This window comes from Lepidochelys olivacea, assembly GCF_965140295.1.
Source record: "Lepidochelys olivacea isolate rLepOli2 genome assembly, chromosome: 9".
NCBI lineage: Eukaryota > Metazoa > Chordata > Testudines > Cheloniidae > Lepidochelys > Lepidochelys olivacea.
In genome coordinates, this window is record NC_140419.1 from 18,401,753 (window position 1) to 18,424,052 (window position 22,300).

The following is a 22,300-nucleotide window of genomic DNA, read 5'->3' on the forward strand; positions in this document are numbered from 1 at the left end:
TGTGTGGTGCTGAGTAACATGAATTAACTTTATTCTGATCTCAGTTCCACTTACATTTCAAATCTGACTAGCTTCAAGCAGAAGCCTTTAAAAAAAAAAAAAAGCAACCTGCCATTGAAATGCTCCTTCTTGTCTTCTAGAAATGGAAGGCAACGCCCTTCCACCCTTGTCTCAAAATCATACGGCTCTGAGGTGCAAGCTGGGAAATATGTTTATGTATAAAATTCTTCTTCTTCTAAAGCTTGTGCAGTTGTAGTTCTGTACTAAGGAAGCCTGACTCATAGAAATAATAAATATTGGCACTAATGGTTTCTCAAACTTCTTAAAATACTATTTCTGTAATACGTACAGGCTATGTCAAATGTCTGATTGGGGCAGTATTTTATCAATTTTTTGATTGGCATGCATTTGGGATTACTTGCATAACTCGTGATGGGCCCATCCCATACTCAGACTGACTAAAGGTACATTTACACTGCAATTAGACACCTATGGCTAGCCCACACCAGCAGACTTGGGCTAAGGTGCTGTTTAATCGTGGTGTAGACATTTGGGCTTGGGCTGCAGCCCTACGTCTGGGACCCTCCACACTTGCAAAAGCCTGAGCCTGAACATCTACAGTGCAGTTAAACAGCCCCTGAGCCTGAAACCCAGAAGCCTAAGTCAGCGGGCATGGGCCAGCCGCAGGCTTTTAATTGCAGTGTAGACACACCCTAAAACCTCTACACCACACTGTCATGTATTCCTTATATCTATTATATAATGTTGCAGTATTTTATCACTGCTTGCTGCACTAAACTGTTTAGGCTAAAATTGTGCCAGCCCTTATGTAGCTGTATGTGTGCGGATGGAATAAGGAGCCTTTCCCCAATCATTGCCCCAGAACAATGGGGAACTCCAGGCAGTACTGTGCCTTGTGGAGGCAAGAGCCTCCCAGTGCTCTGCACTACTCTATTACAGGCTGGAGCTAAACACATGTAACCCTTTATCCCTTTTCCCCTCTCAGCTATGCTTAAAATATATACATCCACAATGGCTGATGTATTTGCAATTTGCAGGTGAAACCATGTGGAAAAAATAACCATTATTTCTGTGGGTCAATTCAGGAGCATAGTCCATAGTTCTGCTTCAAATACAGACTCTCTCAAGGTAAACTAAAAGGATCAGAAGGGCACATTAGAACTGAGGTCATGTTTCTGAGTTACGCTGTCATCCCATTAAACTGAAACACAGTTCTCCCCATTAATTTCTTACACAAGGCAAGACATCCCAATTAATATTGACACATTTTAGAAAGACAAATTTTCATAATAAACTTTGTGGCCACCTGTTATGGGTTTTGGTACATTAGTCATGCTGCTTTTCATGATAAACATAGTAGTGTCCTTGTCCTTGTTGCTCTTTATTTTTCGTTTCAAGGCAAACCAGTTTTTAAGTGTAGTGTTGCTGTGAAGTGTGGAGAGAGAGGTGAAACTGTTTTTCCGGGTAAGCATATGCATTAATTCTTTAAATTGCTTTGGGGAACAGGAAACGCTGGTTGCTATTAGTATAAAACTAAATATTTTAAATGATGTAGGTGTGTATTTTTATTATTGCCTAATCCAAATTCCTTTAAGCTATAGCTTTCTTAAGATAGGACAGAGCAGTAAGTATAGACCTGATTCTTATTCCCATTGAAATCAAGAAGTGCTTTCGGTGACTTCAACAGGAAGGGAGTGGGTAATTGTAACTGAATTCAAAATATAGTTCTGCAACTTAACATGTTAGGGCTTAAAGCCATTATAGTCAATGGAAAACACCCAGTGATTTTCAGTGGATTTTGGATTTTGAACTAAGTAGCAAAATCTAGATCCCTTAGACTCCTTTGAAATTCCAATCTCTAGTTTCCTAACATGATTGAGGCTTATACTCAATGCTGATGTTGTTAGAGGTATCCTCTCTCTGTCTGCCCTTGATGCTTGCTCATCTGGAATTTAACAATTCCAAGGTAACTCCTGAGTAGGAGGGATTCCATTGAATTTCAGGCTTCATGTGAGTTAATTTTGAGTTTTGTAATATCTGCTGTATTACAGTGCCAGAATGTAATTAATTATTTAGTAAAATGCTTTTTTGATAGACTTAGAGTGCTTTATAAAACCAGATCTATTCAAATGTACATTTGTATTATGAGGCTACATTTCTAAAGCAATATTTGTCCTGGAATTCAAGAGCGACCCACACCAAAATCCTGGATTCAAACACACTTTGGGGTCTGAAAGCTCATCCCTGATCAGTGTACTCATATGATTCAAAATCCCAGATCCAAACACCCTAAAATTCAAGATGCTAGAAGTATAGATTCAGATTAATATTTTACAGCTACAGATCATTTAGAATAGTATATACCACCCCAGATAAAATCAAGCACAGCATGGTGTTTTCTACTACATACAAGTGTGGTAATACAGCTGTGTGTACATATTCGTTGCTAGCATCAATTAAATGGATCAGTTACTTAACTGATTGCACAGAATAAAGGACATTCCTTTTCCCTTCCTATGACTTGTTAAAGGATAACTTCTAACTGTGGTAAACAGTGAACTTACTATGGGAACACTACATACATCATGCCAAAGGTACACAGAATGATACTTGCAAACAATCTTTAAATATTCACGTTAACCTACTCTTATATAGGTTTTTGTTTATCAAGATTAAACCTCTTTTCAGGTATAGAAGTTTACTTTACGGGATGATTTACGGGATGATTTACATAAGATTCTATTAGAGATCAAAGGTAACATTTCCTTGTGTTAAAAAGTTTCTTTTATACTGGGTGTATAGTTTATGGGTGAGATAAAGAAATTGACCAATAGAACTACGGGAAAGAGCTAGATGCTGTTTATCGTAACTTCTTAGAGAAGTGTGGTAGTATGAAGTTAAATCACTATTCTGGTTTTTATAATGTGATTTCAGTTCCAATCATTCAGAGGGGAAAAAGCTGCAATAAACTGTGCTACGATGAGAAGTGCTTTATTTCAGAGCCTTCTCTTGATTACAGCTGGAATGTCCTTAACTTGCAGCCCCATCTCTAATCCTATGGCTGATAGCACTACCCAACTTGCAGTGGAGCTCTACCAAGTTCTTCATTGTTCTCTTAAAAAGGAGAACATCATACACTCACCACTTGGTGTTGCTTTACTTCTTGGAACGGTGCAGTTGGGGGCAAAGGGAAAAGCACTTAAGGAGATAAGACAAGCTTTGAAACTGCAAGGAAATAAAGATGGTGAGTATCGCTTGATCTACTGTCATTCATGCTGTGTAATAATGGTGAAACACACTGGTGAGTGGCATTTAGTACCCAGCTCATGTCACATGACATGACTGTCAGGGTTTTGAATGATTATATCACTGTCACATGGCACTAGCTCCTTTTGCTAGATCTCATTCTCTTATCTTAAAATGTAAATAAAATATCAATCTCAAACTAATGAAGCTAACTAGTAAAACAGAAATGGACATATCTAAGATGCAGAACAGGGTAGAGGACATTGGCCAGTAGCTACCATCTCTGATCCTCAGTTGCTTTCTGATCACATAGACATTTCTTGTTCTCAGAACAGGTTCTTCCATAGCAGCCAGCTCAGTCACTGACATGGATACCATACCATGCCATCCTTACTTCTGTGCTTCTGCTGGCAGCGATGCTGCCTTCAGAGCTGGGCTCCCGGCCAGCAGCCACCACTCTCTGGCTGCCTAGCTCTGAAGGCAGCGCCGCTGCCATTTGTAGCACAGAAGTAAGAGTGTACCCCCCTACAATAACCTTGCAACCCCCCCTCCCACCACGACTGCCTTTTGGGTCAGGACCCCTACAGTTACAACACCGTGAAATTTCAGATTTAAATATCTGAAATAATGAAATTTGTGATTTTTAAAAATCCTATGACTGTGAAATTGACCAAAATGGACCGTGAATTTGGTAGGGCCTAATACATTTTATATATACAATTTGCATAGCACCTTATCCATTAATCGTCCCGTTGAAGTCTTGAGACTACTTACGGAGGGCAGTGCTCCCAAACATGAGTTAAGAGTATCAGAATCTGGCCTATGGGGTATAAGAAGTCAACTCCAGCCACTCACCCCTGGCCTCCACTTCCTTATTTATATTTAATATCATCTTAATGAAAAGTAATAGGAAAGTCATTACAAGTTTCAAAAATAACCCTACAGTAGGTAATTCTACAGTGAAAAAGACTTACAAAAATTTGTTGGCTAAATTATTTTAAAATGTGTACATTTTGTACAAAAAACACTGCATTCTTAACAGCTAGAAGTAGAAATAATTGAAGCCCATGTTCAATTACAGGTTCCAGGAAATGTAGTAAGTCCATTTTAATTGCTTTGAATAGTTTTAATGCAATCTGTCCTAATAGAGATCATTGATCTGCAGATCAAATCCAATGTGCAAAGGACATTTTTAACATTACTTTGCAGCACTTTGTTTGGTACAATGGTCTTTTCCCATAGACTCCCAAGAATAATGACTTATCAAGGGACAGCTGGGCATTTATAGCTACATTTGTAGATCTTCAGTGCATGACATAAATCCATTCATTCAAGAAGATGATTATTAACCATTTTAATTTTTTTAGAAAATATTTAAACAGACAAGTTACTTAGAAAATCAAGTCTCTGACCTCTGCTATGTGTCATGCTGCCAGTCACTGGCAGAAAGGGATGTTTCCAAAATGCCTATGCAATGCAATATGGCACTAACAGAAACTAGTTAGAGTGGGTGGTTACAACACTGAATGGATTTCATATCTCCGTGTTGTTAAAAGATGTGACACAACAGGAGAGGAATAGAATGAGATAAACCTGGGACATAAGAGGGAAGATACCTGTAAAAAAATGCAGCTTGCAGTGCATTAAATTATAGAGTTAAATGAATCCTTGAGGCCAAAATTCAGCCCTGTTATAATAAGTGACTTCAGTGGAGTTACTTCAGGAATTTATTTGGCCTGGGAACTATAAAAAATCAAACATGTAATCAGTACATTGTGCATTTTAAAGTGTAACTACACTCGGTAGGGGTGACCCGTTATCCTCCCTCAGGGTGTCTTTCAAAGATAAGGTTAGCCTGAGCATGTGCAAGTGACTTCAAAAATCTTCTCTATCAGACATGTTACCAATGCTGAAAGCCATACAGAGTCAGACACTTGGAATACTCAACTCATAGTATCTATTTAATTAGTGCACCAGTGAGATTCATTCACCCTGTCTTAAAATATATTTAGTTCATGCTTTGCTTATTCAATATTATCCTCTGAAAGAGGACATAGGTTAAAAGAGCCAGACTTTGCCACCCTTACTCACACTGAGTAGTACCTTACTCTAGGTATAATCCCACTGATTTCACTAGCCCTGCTTGTGGAGTAAGGTACACCCAGTGAGAGTAAGGAGAGGCATAATCTGTCTCTGCACTAAAGCTGGTGATGTGAATTAATCTTGTATGTGTAGGCTAATGCATGTTGTTCCTTGTATAGAATATGTTTATACCTTTCACTCAAGAGGACCAGGAGAGAGAATGGTTTCAGTGGGGTGTGAAGGAGGTATGCATAGGAGAGTTTTGAGTGTGGGAGAGAACAAGAGGAGTTCCTACTTCTCTCTCTCTACCCCCACTCCTTCAACAAGCAATCCCTGTCACTTTCAGAATTGAACTTTGTGGGGGTAGCATTTGCCCCCTTAGGGTTTTCCAGTCTTGAACCCTTTTGTTGTAGTTTACTTCCCTGCATCTGCAGGTGGCTTGTGCCACAAAAACATTCTTTTACGACACTGACAGGGATGGTTGGAAGAAGACTGGTTTTAAAACCACTGACAGTTTTGAAGAATATTGTCAAGGTTCCTCCCCCACTCTGAACTCTAGGGTACAGATGTGGGGACCTGCATGAAAAACCTCCTAAGCTTATCTTTACCAGCTTAGGTCAAAACTTCCCCAAGGTACAAAATATTTCACCCTTTGTCCTTGGATTGGCCGCTACCACCACCAAACTAATACTGGTTACTGGGGAAGAGCTGTTTGGACGCGTCTTTCCCCCCAAAATACTTCCCAAAACCTTGCACCCCACTTCCTGGACAAGGTTTGGTAAAAAGCCTCACCGATTTGCCTAGGTGACTACAGACCCAGACCCTTGGATCTTAAGAACAATGAACAATCCTCCCAACACTTGAACCCCCCCTTTCCTGGGAAATGTTGGATAAAAAGCCTCACCAATTTGCATAGGTGACCACAGACCCAAACCCTTGGATCTGAGAACAATGAAAAAGCATTCAGTTTTCTTACAAGAAGACTTTTAATAAAAATAGAAGCAAATAGAAATAAAGAAATCCCCCCTGTAAAATCAGGATGATAGATATCTTACAGGGTAATTAGATTCAAAAACATAGAGAACCCCTCTAGGCAAAACCTTAAGTTACAAAAAAGAAAAACAGACAGAAATAGTTATTCTATTCAGCACAATTCTTTTCTCAGCCATTTAAAGAAATCATAATCTAACACATACCTAGCTAGATTACTTACTAAAAGTTCTAAGACTCCATTCCTGGTCTATCCCCGACAAAGATAGACTATAGACAGACACACAGACCCTTTGTTTCTCTCCCTCCTCCCAGCTTTTGAAAGTATCTTGTCTCCTCATTGGTCATTTTAGTCAGGTGCCAGCGAGGTTACCTTTAGCTTCTTAACCCTTTACAGGTGAGAGGAGCTTTCCCCTGGCCAGGAGGGATTTCAAAGGGGTTTACCCTTCCCTTTATATTTATGACAAATATCTAATCACCTTACCAGTTACACCTTTACAAGGTAACTTGGGTAGAAAGGGCCTGTATTCTGGGGATGGGGTGGTGGTGGGGAGAGTCTCTGAATCTTCTGTTTTTTTTCCAAATGTACATGCAGCATAAAGGAAACAATCAGAATATTGCAGCTCATTTTCAAAAGCAGCCTTAGTTGTACTGCACCTGAACCTTCAGGAGATTATGGAATGCATTTTGTATATGGAGAATGATGCTATTACACAGCTGCTTTATGTTCTTCAAGTGAAGATGCTACTATTAACATTTATTTTCCTTAGGTGAAGAATTCTCTCTGCTCCAGACACTTTTCTCTGTCACCACAGAAAAGAAAGAATTTACATTTAATCTTGCCAATGCCCTCTACCTTCAAGAAGGATTCATTGTAAAAGAACAGTATCTCCATAGCAACAAGAAATTTTTTCAGACTGCTATAAAACTGGTGAATTTCCAAGACACACAAGCTTGCACAGAGGCCATAAGAACCTGGGTAGAAAACAAAACAGATGGTAAACTCTCTCTACAGCTTTCATAAAATCACTGTTTGCTAGTTAAGTTCTTCCCCTTTAATGCCCGAAAATATATAGAACGGGTTGGTGGTTGTATCATTGATCTGTGACAGATATGAGACTTTGCAAGAAGGAATCTGGAAGTTAGTACCTTCTTTCCAATATAGCCTGTTATTAAGACCAGCAACTAGCCCTTAAAAAGAGAAAAATACCAGGCTGTTTGCTAACTCTAATGATCTTCTTTTGATTCACAGTCATGTGAAGCATTTTTTCATAAAATTATTTAGTATGGCATTTTTACACAGCTATAGGTTTTGGGACGCTGGAAATCATCACTCCTTGCCAAGTAGATGATTATTTAATTTGTTAATAACAAGTGCTCCATTTCTCACATTTACTGTAAATCATTAATACATGTTAGTAAAATCTATTACTTTTCATAACACTATACAGCTGCTAAATAAACTCTGATACTCCAAGTAAATATAGAAGCTAGACACCAAAGCCCCATGTCCAATGTGAAACGTTCAGGCTTAATTTTACAACAGGGTCCACAGAATTATGTAACTCTGCCTATAAGCCCTCTCTGACCTTCCTTCACCAATTAATATAGTATACTGTGTGTTATTCTGTTTGATAATGTTCCATTTATTTTATGCTGCTCCTATATTTTAACTCTGACGTGCTGCACATTTTTGTATTGACATCGAATAACTGAACCAAAGAAGTTGCCAGGGGAAAGCTGGAGGTTTTGGAAGCTGGGTATGGGACAAAAGGGGATTTTGGTATCTAGGAGTGATAAGTGGTGGGAAGGCTGCTGATATTCTGGAGTCATTTAGCGGGTTGGTACCAGGGAGAGGAGATAATTCTTCCCCTTTCCCTTTCGGACAGGTGGAGAGCTGACTTTAAATCTGGAGGCAAAAGGCATTTGAACGGCTCATTCCTTGCCAAAGCAACTATTGACACCAACTATCTGCCCCACTGTACCCATCCTAATATCTGCTGCTCCATTCAACAACAGTGGAGAAGCCCATTCAAGTTGCAGTGGGGGAGGTTTAGATTGGATATTAGGAAAAACTTTTTCACTAAGGGTGGTGAAACACTGGAATGCGTTACCTAGGGAGGTGGTAGAATCTCCTTCCTTAGAGGTTTTTAAGGTCAGGCTTGACAAAGCCCTGGCTGGGATGATTTAACTGGGAATTGGTCCTGCTTTGAGCAGGGGGTTGGACTAGATGACCTTCTGGGGTCCCTTCCAACCCTGATATTCTATGATTCTATGATTCTATGATTAGCTTGATATTTCTGCTAAAATAACAAGCAATTAAATTACCCAGATGTCATTGTTAACACCTCCTTTTAGATAATGTTGTCTGCGGACTCAGATAGACATCCTTACATCGCTTACACTCGATTCATAACATGAAGGTTTTCTTTATAAGGGAAAGATGAAAGTTCATTGAAAAATAAATCCTGCATTCTGGAGCAGAGCTCTGTGATAATATCAAAATAATCTGGAACTCTGCAGGAAAGTATTATATTCCGTATTATACACAAAACCGTCCTAACATAATGAACATGCTCTGGTTCCCATTTATGTCAATGGCAAAATCCCATTCACTTCACTGGGACAAAAGTATAATGACAAACTATTCTCTAATGTCAGAGTGCAACAGCCTTTTTTTCCAGAGTGTTATCGTAACAGGGAATCTTTAAAATCACAGCCTGTATATTACATGCATGCTCATTTTAATTGCGTTTAAGATAGACTAACTGGCGTTTATAGCGTCTGAATATTTTGCTCATGTCCTTTTTCCCCCCCATAGGCAAAATAAAAAATATTGTTTCAAGTGAAGAATTTGGTCCCCTTACTAGGCTTATTCTGGTGAACGCTATTTACTTCAAAGGAGACTGGACACAGAAGTTCAGACCAGAAGCTACCCAGGAGATGGATTTTACTAAGAGAGATGGTTCTGTAACTAAGATACCAATGATGCATCTTCAGCTGAGAACAAAGTTTGGTAATGTAAAATATGCATGTCTGTGTCGTGACCATAAAATCATATATATTGTCTTAGTGGTTGCAGTTTTCTTACTGAAGCCCATGGTTTTGTATTTATTCTAGGTTATTTTTCTGACAATAATGTGAGCTACCAGGTGTTGGAATTATCTTACAAAGGGAAGGAGTTCAGCTTAGTTTTAACACTTCCTTCAGAAGATGTAACTATAGAAGAAGTAGAAAACCTAATTACAACTCAGCTGATAAAAAACTGGTTTGCTGAAACACAAGAGGAAGACGTAGAAATAAGCCTCCCTAGGTGTGTAATGTACTTCTCAATATTCTTATTTTTCATTATCCCATCTAATCTTCCGTTATGGAAGCATTAGGGATTAAATACAAAAATAGTCAAGAAAGCCTACTGACGACAGGCCCTGATTCTGCTCCCACTTAAGTCAATGGGAATTTTGTCATTCGTGTCAGTGAACAGAGGATCAGATTGGACCTGATTTTCCACTACCTTGTACCTTGTGTAGATCTTTACACCTGTTCGAAGTAGGTGTGAAATGCTACCGGATCAAAACTCTTCATTCACTTACATGAGTGGTGGCATTTTATACCGGCTTCACTCTCTCTTTGTAAACGAGCCTGGCAAAATGAGAACCCAGGTTTCCTGGATGGCAGAGCAGAGCGTGAACATTGGCTTGGAAGTGTGCCCTCATTTGGTTATTTTAGCCACCAATGATCTAAAAAGGTGATTTAGTAACACTACATGGACAAATTAAAGTTAAATTAAAGGTTTGCGCTATTTAATATCCACTGGTAAGTACAGCTGCTCTCAATGACGCTTTACATCTTGAGTTTTCGACCACGTAATGCCTCTATGTCTGGTTTCTTTATAATTTTAAACGTTGTCTCCCTTGTGCAAAATAGTAATAGTACGACTATGAAACCCTTAGATGGTGCTTTTCATCCGTATAGCTCTGAACACTTTACAGTAAGTGGGCAAGTAGCCTTTAACTACTTACTCACTACATCGATTAGGAAACGATTAGAGAGGTTAAATGATTTGCCCAGGAGCACACAGCAGTGGGATATAACCTAGATTTTCTATCTTCCTGCCTCCTGATCTAACCACTAGGCTTGCTGCTTCTATTGATAATCATTTATTGACTGGGAAAATATTGATAGTTATACAATGAGTCTCTTTTCTATACGCTCTATAGGTTTAAAATAGAACAGACAGTGAACTTACAAGAAACGCTGCGCTCCCTCAATGTAACAGAGATATTTAGTGGCGGCTGTGACCTTTCTGGAATAACAGGTGCAATGATTAACAATTCTGATATTACAATTATGAAACTTTTATCTCTGTTTTCAGTTGTCATCACTTTTTAACCATGTACTTTTTGGTATATACTCAAGGCAAAACTGCACGTGCATGCATACACACATCCGTGCGCACACACAAAAATTTTTCCCCCACTCTACATCAGAGAACAAGGGTGGCTTATTCTTAGATTCACGTTAAAATGTGGGGAGCAAGTGAATTGTAATCTTGAATGTATAGAAGATCTAAGGTTTGAAGTTCATGGACTCCTAATTTCTGGAAAATGTTACACACGTGACCCAATATTGTTTAAGATCTAGATTTCTCAGATCCCAGTGTTCCGACAAGACCATTTTCCTTATATTACGTGAATAATATATGTGTGCATCTAAAGATAAGTGTACATGCTATATTTTCAATATACAGTACCTCTCCTTTAGCCTAGACTTTGCTTCTTTGTTTCTTCACCCTTTAACTCATCAAACATTAATGGGAGAGTGGGTGGTGGTGGAAATCGCACATGCATTTTTTGAGGCTGGGAACTAGGAAATGAACATAGAAAGGGTCCTCTGATTTTAACAGTTAAGCATTGTGCATGAGCCTTCATCTCTCAATATAAAATGTAATAATTTATATATTTCCCCTTCAGAATCATCTGACATACACATTTCTAAAGCCATCCAAAAAGTTTGTATTGAGGTAAATGAAGATGGCAGTGAAGCGGCAGCATCCTCAAGTAAGATGTGAATATTTTCTTTGCTTAGGAGAATAAACACTTATCACTCCAATGTATTTTGAACTTGATGCGAGTGGCTCTTGAGTAAATTTTGGATGCAAATCATTTGGTGCACTTTTCACCCATGGTTCTTCCATTTCAAATTAAATTATTAAAATCCATGCAACAGGCTTACGTGTGTCTGGACTTTATTCCTCAACCCATAATCGGACAAAAAAATCCAACCTTTACCCACATATTTGGCTATAAGGTGATATTTTTTTCTTCAGTATGCTTACAGTCAAAGGCACCTGTTCTTCCAAAATAAATGATTTTTAAGGCAACTTTTACAAAATGAAAGACTCCGCAACTATTTTTATTCGTAACTTTGTATCAATGCAGGTCATGCAAAATCATCGCCCTATTGTTGTTTTTAAACAGATTTTTGACACTGTACCTATTCTGATTTTCAGTATGTTTTCCTTGTCCCTACCCCCAAAGTAAGCAAATTTTTAAAATATGCATGCCTATGCATGAGTGCAAGGGGGTTAGAGGAAGGACAAAAGGATCTAGTGCAATGCACCTTGTGTAGTGAGAAATCAGAATTTCATGTTTGGTCTTCTTTAATGCAAGCCATAAGGAATCATAGCACTGTCAGGGCCCCGGATCCCATAACATCGATGTGAGGTTGGAGTGTGGCTATGTTACCATCTCCCCAGCCTCCTTCCACACCAGCAGAGACTTTCCCAGGTCAGCTTTTGGGTAGTTATATACATTCCACTCTGTGTGTCATAAGGTGCTCTGCTCTGCACACCACCAAATGCCCTGGCAGCATTTTAATTAAGTCTGTCCTTCACAGGCACAATGTCTCTGGCCATTATCACTGCTGCACCCCTCTCGTCCCTAGTGTTGGGTAGAGCAGTGACTGCTAAAGCTACTGTCAAAGCCTGTATTTTCATATTTGGTGTCCTCTGCAGGAATTGTTTTCTAAGTGTCATGTAGGTCCTAGGAAAAAAATACACCTTGGACTATTTATTTTTAGGGGTTTTTAATTTAATATATGTTTGATTTGGATTTTGAACACACACACTAAAAACACAGCTAACAAAGTTAGGTAATAATAGCAAATTCTGCATCGTGTACCTTCATGGACCATAATGCAGTTACTCTTGCTGTTTGTTAATGTATGTGAGAGGAGAATTTGGTGCATTGTGTCTCAACTCAGCACTTAGTAAAGAAGAATATTGGAAGCAATCCGCTTGCTAGCAGCTATTAAATGAATTCATAGCTCCCAGACACGCTACTTGAAAGTGTTCTCTATATTAAGTACTTAATAAATAATCTGTCCCTGGATTGAACAACACTAATTGAATTACACAGTGCATATGATACTTATAACACTATCTGCTGGAAGTCAGAGGTTGCTCCAACACCGAGTATACCATCTATTATGTTTTTTGGTTCCTGTCCTCATTTTCTTTCCTCATAGTGTTCCTCCCAAGTGTTTCTTAAAGCCTAAATATCCCCTCTCAATTTTTGCATCTACTTTTTTCTGTATCAGAAGGATGACTGGAGAGTGGGGTGGGAGGAGGTATTTTTTCATGCTTTGTGTGTATATAAAAAGATCTTCTACACTTTCCACAGTATGCATCCGATGAAGTGAGCTGTAGCTCACAAAAGCTTATGCTCAAATAAATTGGTTAGTCTCTAAGGTGCCACAAGTACTCCTTTTCTTTTTGCGAATACAGACTAACACGGCTGTTACTCTGAAACCTGTTGTAACATTAGGTATTTTGGTGGACAGTTATTGACTGGCATATGCTCAGATATTACAGTGATGAGGAGGGCATCGTCGTATCAAAGCAACTCAAAATCATTAACTACCCCCACCAAAATGACCAGTGTTGTGACAACCATCCCTCCTATTAAGGCCTGTTGAAGATGGTTCCTTCTGAGCTCATCAACGTCACTCTCAAAGTGGCTAATGAGTGATAAAAGGCTCTGTTCTGCAAAGGTTGAGTTCTCGGTCTTCTCAATTTTCCCAGTTGCTGCTGACCCAGGAGCAAAGGATTTGAATTCTGCTCCCTCACATAGTAACAAGTGCTAGACTGCTGTGCCCAGCCTGTTGGCACTTAAGTTGTATTACACTGCATGAAAAAGTTCATCTTGTCTTTATGATAATTTCTGCTCTAGCTTTTAGGAGTGGCAAAATTCCATATTGGCTGCTTATGAAGCCCTTTGTAATGGAGATGATTTACTGTATCTAGCAAGGATGTTAATATGAAACAGAAGATAACCTGATTTTATTTTAATGACAGCCTTGCAGTATCATATCTTAATTCTTAACCAGCCCATTTTCAGTGGTAAACCATTGTTCTTGAGCACATATATCACTGCTTAAATGAGCCATTTTAAGCTTTCAGTTTGACAGATGCCTGCTAGGAAGATAATAACTATAGTTAAAGAATATAGTTACAATATTCCATTCAGATGAGTTTTAAAATGAAATGCCACATCTTGAGCTGAAGAAGGTAAAGTCTCAAGATATATCCAGCAGGTTATTATCTTAATAGTTTGTGCTAAGTCCTCAAAGAAAATGTCATATTACAAAGCAGCTGTATAATAGATGAGTGATTTGTTCTTGTAATTGTGCAGTTGTCTTTATGATTTGTAACTAAAGAAAAAATCCAGTTAAAATACGTTTGTCATTTGGTAATCAAGAACAGCAGTTCATCCAGTGTGTGTGTGTGTCTCCGTGAAAGGCATTGTACATAGATTTATCACTTCTCCTTACTACACCATATACTAGACACCTGACATAATGGGACAACAGTCTGATCTGTTATAGCAAAATCTCTTCCGTAAGAATGACTAATATTTCTAATCTGTGATGTAGAAATCCAGCCCATGGACCATATACAGCCAATCTCCATGGCCACAGAAGGCCTCTGGTACCAGAATGGGTGTGGTTCCTTTATGCTGGGGGGAGGTGACTGGCTGTATGGTGCAGAGGCTAGCTTTGCTTATGCTCCCTGCACAGTGACTCATTCAATCCCCTGGACATTAGAAAATAACCTGTTTCAGTCACTGGCCTCAGGTAGCTCCGTTCCCCCGCTCCACATAGGGTGGCTTCTTAGCAGCTTCCTTGGCTTGCGGGGAGGATGCCTTCTTTACCCCAAAGACACTCCTCCAGCACCCAGACCTTCTGCTTAGGCTTTGTGTTGGGCAGAGGATTTATCCCTAACAGAAAGTCTATTGCTTTGTGTTTGTAGGCACGCAGATGGCAGCGATCATGAGCATGTCACATAACCAGTTTGTGGCTAACCGCCCATTCCTATTTATCCTGAAACATAATCCAACAGGTAAGTTATTGCAATTACACTCCCTCTCCTGGGATTTTTCAAAGGGATACGTGTCAGATAGCACTAGCCCAAAATGTGGCTTTTGTGGGGAAAATATGGAAAATAAAATTAAGAAAAAATGTTCTTGTTTGTATTTAAACATTCCTGGGCAGTGTCTGCAACCCAACCAGGACCGCACATTGTACTAGTGTGGGGGAACAAGGAAGTGAAATGGACTATGAAACTTCTCATTACAAATAAAAGTGAAACTGATTAGTCTGACTATTAGAGAAACAAGGTGAGTGAGGTAATATCTTTTATTGGACCAACTTCTGCTGGAGAGAGAGAGACAAGCTTCTTGTGTAAGCTCGAAAGATTCCCTCTTACCAACAGAAGTTGGTTCAATAAAATATATTACCTCACCTATACTGTATTTATAATATCCTAGGACCAACACAGCTACAACAACACTGCATAGTCTGACCATTATCTAAGATAAGTGAAATGCAAAAAGAAAAACAGTAAAAAGAAAACTAAGTACTATTAATAAGGAAATTAGGAAAGCTGTTGATTTGAATTTGTGTCTCTTTAACAAGGTCTGTAAATTTCATATATATTCACATTCAGACCATTCTCTGTCTTCATTTTATCTTCTCACATATGTGTTTCAAACTCCAGGCCTGACAGCCTGATGTGGCTTTAATCTATTAATCCAGACCCCACACTGGTTGAAAATTCTTCAGAATTTCTACTTTCTTTACCTGTTCTCTGCTCCTGACAGTCCTTATGTCCTGTTGAGCCCCACTGAACCTTAGATGAGCAGCCATTATGCTGGTAGGCCTAGCTTCAATCTCTCTGAAAACAGTGGGAGGTGGAAGCCAATTTTATTCAGGGCAGCTTCCCTTCCACATGCAGATAGGCTGTAGGGAAGTGGCAGCCATCTTGCTAGCTTCAGCTCCATTGACAGGTAGGAAAACACCCAATGTCACAATAAGATTGTGAGATTTAGTATGGTTGTCCATTCAGCCAGCACGTCTACTGGTCAGGGCCTGCTGCTTTAGTCTCTTTTTTAGTTCAATGTGTCAGGGACAGGGTTCAGAGGGGTCAGCTTTCTTATCAGTAACTCCCTAGTCCTGCCCGTCTCAGGGCAAGGCATAGGTGAATCTTATGTGGGTAAGGGGACCCAGTCTCTCACTCCTCCAGATTCTAGCCAAGTGAGACAGCTCAGGCTGACCTATGCTTTGCCCACCTCTTGTTCACCTTACTGTGGGCCACTCCTTACCCCACCTGATGTCTCAGTTTGGGGCGTGGCTGCTGTTTGATTACAGTCCTTTGCTCGAAACCCTGAGTCTCAGGGCTGACGCACGCAGGCAACCCTTTGGTGCCCTGTACATGGTTCTCCCTGCCTCTTGGATGATGTCTCAAAGAAGTGGGAGAAAGATTCATTGCAAGACCTCCTCAGTAAAAGCTCCTCCTCCTGGAAATGATTTCTCTCCTCCCCTCCGCCTGGGTTGCTGGAGCTCTTTTTATAGTGCTAATTTCCCCAAACAAATGCTTGGCAGTGCCCGAGAGGCAGCTCTTTCCTGGTTCAGTACTGCTCCAGCCTTTCCCCTGCCTCCACCTTAGTGAGGGGTTTGTAAACCCCATCACACGAAAGCTGACAATACTGCTGATGTCAATTAGCAGCAGCATAACAGAGCAGAATTTGGCCTAGTATAGCCAAAAAGTATCCCCTTCACCTCAGTAGGATAATAAATATCAACATTAACTATTTAACTGCTGATCACTTCAGCAGAAATATAGTGGTTGGATGTAGGCAGGGATCAATATAGGAGGACTGGACAAAGGCAGTTGGCATTCTGCTTCATATTCACATCAATTTTAAAAGTACACTGCTATAAGCAGTGGAGTATGTGGTGCTTTCACTTCATTTCCTGTCTCTTAATGCTTGTCCTCTGAGCTCTCTACCTCCCTCCCCCCCCCCCCCCCCACGGGTAGGGGCTCAGAGAACAGATACTGTTCTGTACACAGAACCCCATAAAGAGCTGAATTTATGGTAGTCCTAAACATTATTTTCATTCTCCACCAATCAAGTGGTACTGAATGCAACGTCTAACTTTGCTAACTAAAATATTAGTTACTACCTAAGTACCATATTTTTCCCCTTTGCAAAACTTCTAGACATACATGTTTTGATTGAGAGCAGGATATTGCCTGAGCTTTGTAGCCCTGACCTAGGTATTAATTTAAAAAAAAAATGTAATTCAGCCATTTCCACAGAATGAATGTGGCACCCATATTCTAATGATTTTGGAGGAAAGTTTGTTCATGGAGGCTAATATAGTTATTTAAAAGTTGGGCATGACAGAGTCCATAAGTATCTTTTAGATAAGCTTTGTGTCAAACTATTGTTTTGAAGTTATGTGAAATCAGTTTGGTTTTAAGAATGTTTTATTTTTTACTAGTAATAGACTCCATAATTCTATAGGTAGTAGGTCCCAGCAGAAGTTTTAGGTCAGCTTCTTGCGTTAATATTTTAGCTTTAGTTCTTTTCACATCATCATTTTTCTTTATTTTTTCCTTTCTACTGGTCATCATAAATGATTCTGCTGAACTAAGATCCTTTAAACCCCTTCCAAATAAACAGATAGAGCACTTATTTTCCAGAAATATTCAAAGCTAAGACCATGTATCCATCCCACCTATGCATAGGAGTCAATTGAGGAAGACCAGTTTTGATTTTAACCTTTAGATAGTGCAAATTCCTTAGAACAAATACATTTCATAAACCTCATGAATCAAAGAAGCATGTGGCATTGATGCAATGGGAAATCATAACATTCAAAATAAACCTTTTTGATTTCATTACCACATGGCAGCAGTTATTGGTTATTTTGTATTACAGAGCCATGTGATGGCAATCAGCACACAAAAGTGTGTGGGGCAGGGAATACCAGGGGAAAATTCCTCTTTTTTTTTTTAAGCTATAACTTTTTAAAAACAATGTGTTTAATGAAAATCTCTACTGTTTTACAATCTGTGCCGAAATTAAAATGTCAAAACTAAATCTCTAATTAAAGGAGTATCTAAGATGAGTGACAACTCATTTATAGGAGATGGTAATGGCTGCCATAAAAGAGGGAAAATTACTGTTATTTTTAACAATTACACAATCAGTAGTTTGTTATAGCAACTTTGGAAAGGAGTTTCAGGAAATCTGTCATAATGATAGGCATTTGAAGACCAATATAGGCCTGATTCATGCCTGACCTAAATAGGATGTATGGGCCAAATTATTATTTTGGAATATTTGTATCAATTCCCTGTCTTCTGATGAAATAATCCCCTTTCCTGGAGGCTGCTATACTGCCCTTCCCACATACGATTTGTCTGAACACTCATCCGGGAGAGAAGATGAGAAAGAGAATAAATTACACATGACAGAGGTTAATTATGTCACTTAATGCTCTAAAGAAAGGCGTTCAGATATTACAGTGATGTGGAGTGATAGGAGAACAGTAGCCATCACAGTTAATGAACACCAGTCCCAGACATGTAACAGGAGTATTAACCTTCTGTAACTCTGAACCATGTCAGACATCAGCAAATTAGGTTCAATCTCTTGAATATACAGTACATATAGCACTGGTAAAAAAGAGCTTCAAGGACTCCCATAAATAGTGAAAACCAGAGACTGCTGGGAGAAGAATCTGAATATGTAAATAACTCAGTCAGATATTTCCATTTAAAAATAAAATTAGAGATGCTCAAATGTGCAAAAATAAAAATTAAATAAATAAATGACCCAACCTTAGATCAACTTGAGAGAGTAATTTGAGACGGATGGCCAACAGGAAAAGCCATGGCGATCGTGAAGATAAAAAAAACCCTATTGAGACCAGGAGAATAAATTGCTGTGTGAGATAAGAGTCTGGATAAATAACATTGTATCACAACACTGAATAGCATGGGGACAAAAATGCTAAATACAGACACAGCCTAACTGGGCAATGTGAAGAGAGGACCTTTTCTGGCCTTATATGAATGCTGTAATCCAAGATAAGTTATCTAAGTTGTAAATCTTCAGTGAATTCACATGCAAAAGAACCAGTGAATCTACATGGGATTTTTGGTAAACATCTCTAATTAAATGGGAAAGATATGACCTCTTACTAATGGACTACTATCTGGGTTTTTAAAAAGTTTAAGCACACAGCACACTGCATAACAACTTAATGTTTTATAAATGTCAAGGAAGCAGGGTCTGCCATGGCTGAGAACCAATGCCTTTTGAGTAGCCTCTGAGGAGGAGATGTAGAGGCAGCTCTGTGAAAAGACTTCCTCCCCCAGAGCCAGACTTCCATTTCGAATCTGACACTTGTCCTGGGTAGTGACTTTACTGCAAAAAGAGATTTCCAGTTGGGGAGAAAAATGGGATTTTACTATGTATAATACTAGAGTCAAACTGAAATGGCCTTTGGCAATAGCAGGAAGTCACAAAGAGGTCATACCACAAAGGGATTCGTTCCTGAGGCAAAGTAAAAAGTCTTTAATAATGGTAAACTATTCCGGTGTGTGTGTGTGTGTGTGGGGGGGGGGTAAAATTCCCTAGGTTTCGTAGTCTGAGTTATTGGAGCTGTCAGCAAGTAACAGGAAGAGACTTGAGGCACAATAGGGCATATACTGTAAAAATGTCAAACCCAGGGGTAAAGATAAGATTTTTTGTCACAGAGGTTATGAAAATCATGGCCTCTGCGACTTTGAGGATTCCGTGACATTTTCTGTTTCAGCCTCATGCCCTGGGGTAGCAGGGGCCTCACAGCTCCCAGCTGCTGGCCCCAGAGATCTGAGTTGTCACAGGTGGCGGGTGCCCTTGAGCTCTGAGATGCCAACCCTGAGCTGCTGTGGGCGGCAGGGGCCTGGAGCTCCTGGCAGTTAGTGCTCCCCCTCCCCCAAACCTTATTTTTAGTAAAACTCAGACAGGTCATGGGCTTCCGTGAATTTTTTTTATTGCCCATGACCTGTCCGTGAGTTGTGTTAGTGAATTCACTTCAACAAAAAACAAAACAAAACCGACTCCAATGAGACACTGCAGAATTGGAATTAATTTCCAAACTGGACACCATCAAATTAGGCTTGAATAAAGACTGGGAGTGGATAGGTCATTACACAAACTAAAAACTATTTCCCCATGCTAATTTCCCCCCCTACTGTTACTCACACCTTCTTGTCAACTGTTTGAAATGGGCCTTCCTGATTATCACTACAAAGGTTTTTTTAATCCTGCTGATAATAGCCCACCTTAATTGATTTGTCTGGTTAAGGTTGGTATGGCAACCCCCATCTTTTCACGTTTGACCAACCTACCGTGTTTTCCACTCCATGCATCTGATGAAGTGGGTTTTAATCTGTAGTGATGGGACGACTCACCGACATGGCACCTCCTACTGGTCATCTGGGAGGTCGCTCTTTTCCAGCTTTTGAGCACCCTCTGCAGGCCAGTGTCTCGCCTGCCACTGCCCTCCCCACCCCATGTCCCTCCTGGACCCCAGTGCCCCTTTACCTTGGGGTGCTGCTCCCTGGCAGTGCCCCCACACTCTAGGTCTCCCCTCCAACCCTCTATTCCCACCTTGCCTCAGTGGCTACTGCCAGTCCTCATCTAGCCCCTGCTCACTGGGGCAGACTACAGTCTGTCATGGCCACTCATCATTGGCAAGGAGGTTGGAGAAGTTGCTTCTGCCTATTCCCAGGCTGTACCTCTGTAGCCCCAGTACGTTTGTAGGCCTTCACCAAGGCCTGCAGGTCCCCAGCTCCCTTTGCCCTTTTCTATTGCTCTGCTCTAGGTAGCTTGCTCCCAGGGCCAGAGTGAGACTCCTTCTGCTCCTGGACCTCAGCCCTCTTATCAGGGCCAGCTGAGCCCTAATTGAGCTGGCCACACTTGTGGCTAACTACTCAGGTGCTTTCACTCCTTTTCCAAGCCACAGCCCTTTCCACGGCTACGTTTAGTATTGGCTCCCCAGGGCAGCCCTCTCCCAGGGCTGTTTTAACCCCTTCAGGGCCGGAGCGAGGTGACCACCCAACTACATAGTCTCTAAGGTGCCACAAGTACTTCTCGTTCTTTCTACCACAACTGACCATAATAAAATCTCTGGTACACAAGAAAAAAAGCAATCGCCGTTACAGAACTACACATACACCATACTGTACATGCAAAGAAAGTATGATACAAAATAGTGTATCTTAAGTATTCCAAGCCATACAATTGTAGCTTAGATATAAATGAAATTTTATATGTTTAGCATAGGATTTCTTCTTCGTACAAATAATAAGGGCTTGCAGGATCAGTTTGGCCAGATAGGGGAATAGAATTTAATGTTGTTTGTGTCACTACATTTAACTCTGATATATTTTCTATTGACAGAGAAAAGTAGGAATAGATGAAAAAAAGTTATGTTCTTATTCTTAATAATTGGTACTGAAATCCACACTAATGCTTACCAGCAAACATATGTAATATTCTTTCAATTTCTAGGTTCAATTGTGTTTATGGGAAGACTGGCAAATCCTGACATTCAGAACACAAGGAGAAGAGATATGGAGTCACTATAATCATAACAAAGGCAGAAAAAATGTAATGTTCTAAAATTAAAGTCTGATCATTATTGCAGCCAAACTTGCTGTTTTTCCTTTTCATTCTTTCAATGCTAGAGCATGAAGAAGTTTGAAATTTCAGAATAAAAATGTTATTTGCTTAGTAGCTGATTTTCTGACTTCACAAAGACAGAATGATTTTGTGTTCCTTGTAGAGCCTATACTAAGATGACTAACAACAAGATTTCTTTGTAATGTGTGTATATTAAAACATACTTAATCTAGTCACTTCTCAACATGTATCTAATTCTCTCTGTTCTCAGCTTCTTGGAATGCGAAGAGGTAGTCTGATCTTATCCTCTGATGGAAAGATCTTATATTAATTTTCAGACAATACTCTGTCCACTTTTGTTGTACTTTGAGAACTAATGCTTTAGCATGATTGTTACCCTAGCATGCCACCAGAGAAGATCATTTTCATTGCATTATGGGACAAAAGAGGACTCTAGTGGTGTTAGTGATACAATAGATGTTTTTGTGTTTTTTTACAGGCACTCTTACAATTTCTCTCATATTAATCTCTGATATGCTCTCTCTTGTCAGCAATTTGTTGCTGGGGTCTCTATCTTATCCCTTCCAGTTAATGATATTGTACTAATGATCTAATAACACTTAGACTGCTATGTCTTCACTGCCAAAAGGTGTGTTTTTTGCCGTGAGAAAATTAATGTGAGTTAGCTATCTTGCTATAAAATGCTAGTGGAGATGACTCTAGTTTTTACTCAGATATAAGAAGGTGAGGGATAGTATAATGTTGACCTCATGTAGATACAGTGAGGCAGTAACTAACTGTGCCTTGTCTCCACTAAGATTTTAAAGTGAGAATGCTAACTTGTTAGTTACCTTGCTGTAAAAATATCCACCATTTTTGGCAGTAAAGACATAGTCATAAGTTCCCAAACTGTGAACAATTCATAGTGTCCGGAGCAC

The 22,300-nt window shown here is 39.7% G+C and overlaps 1 protein-coding gene across 3 annotated transcripts; it reads left to right on the forward strand.

Moving 5' to 3' along the window:
- The first annotated feature begins 1,376 nt into the window (after positions 1 to 1,376).
- On the forward strand, positions 1,377 to 21,393 carry SERPINI2 (serpin family I member 2). 3 transcript variants are annotated; one of them, XM_084640142.1, is made up of 10 exons: positions 1,377 to 1,485; positions 2,710 to 2,776; positions 3,063 to 3,265; positions 7,110 to 7,337; positions 9,161 to 9,355; positions 9,460 to 9,652; positions 10,560 to 10,657; positions 11,313 to 11,399; positions 14,651 to 14,740; positions 21,252 to 21,393. In XM_084640142.1, exons 3-10 carry the CDS (start codon positions 3,079 to 3,081, stop codon positions 21,326 to 21,328), a joined length of 1,155 nt encoding a protein of 384 aa, XP_084496268.1. In that variant the 5' UTR covers positions 1,377 to 1,485; positions 2,710 to 2,776; positions 3,063 to 3,078; the 3' UTR covers positions 21,329 to 21,393. The 3 variants fall into 3 exon arrangements, with proteins under 3 accessions (XP_084496268.1, XP_084496267.1, XP_084496266.1); XM_084640141.1 differs by lacking the exon at positions 2,710 to 2,776 and having other exon boundaries at positions 2,956 to 3,265; XM_084640140.1 differs by lacking the exons at positions 1,377 to 1,485; positions 2,710 to 2,776 and adding an exon at positions 2,582 to 2,615 and having other exon boundaries at positions 2,956 to 3,265.
- Positions 21,394 to 22,300: the final 907 nt, after the last annotated feature.

Excerpts from the sequence above, each read along its gene's own strand:
- SERPINI2 (XM_084640140.1), top strand. Across the intron at positions 7,338-9,160 it reads GGTAGAAAACAAAACAGATG|GCAAAATAAAAAATATTGTT; the intron begins GTAAACTCTCTC and ends TCCCCCCCATAG. Across the intron at positions 9,653-10,559 it reads GTAGAAATAAGCCTCCCTAG|GTTTAAAATAGAACAGACAG; the intron begins GTGTGTAATGTA and ends TACGCTCTATAG.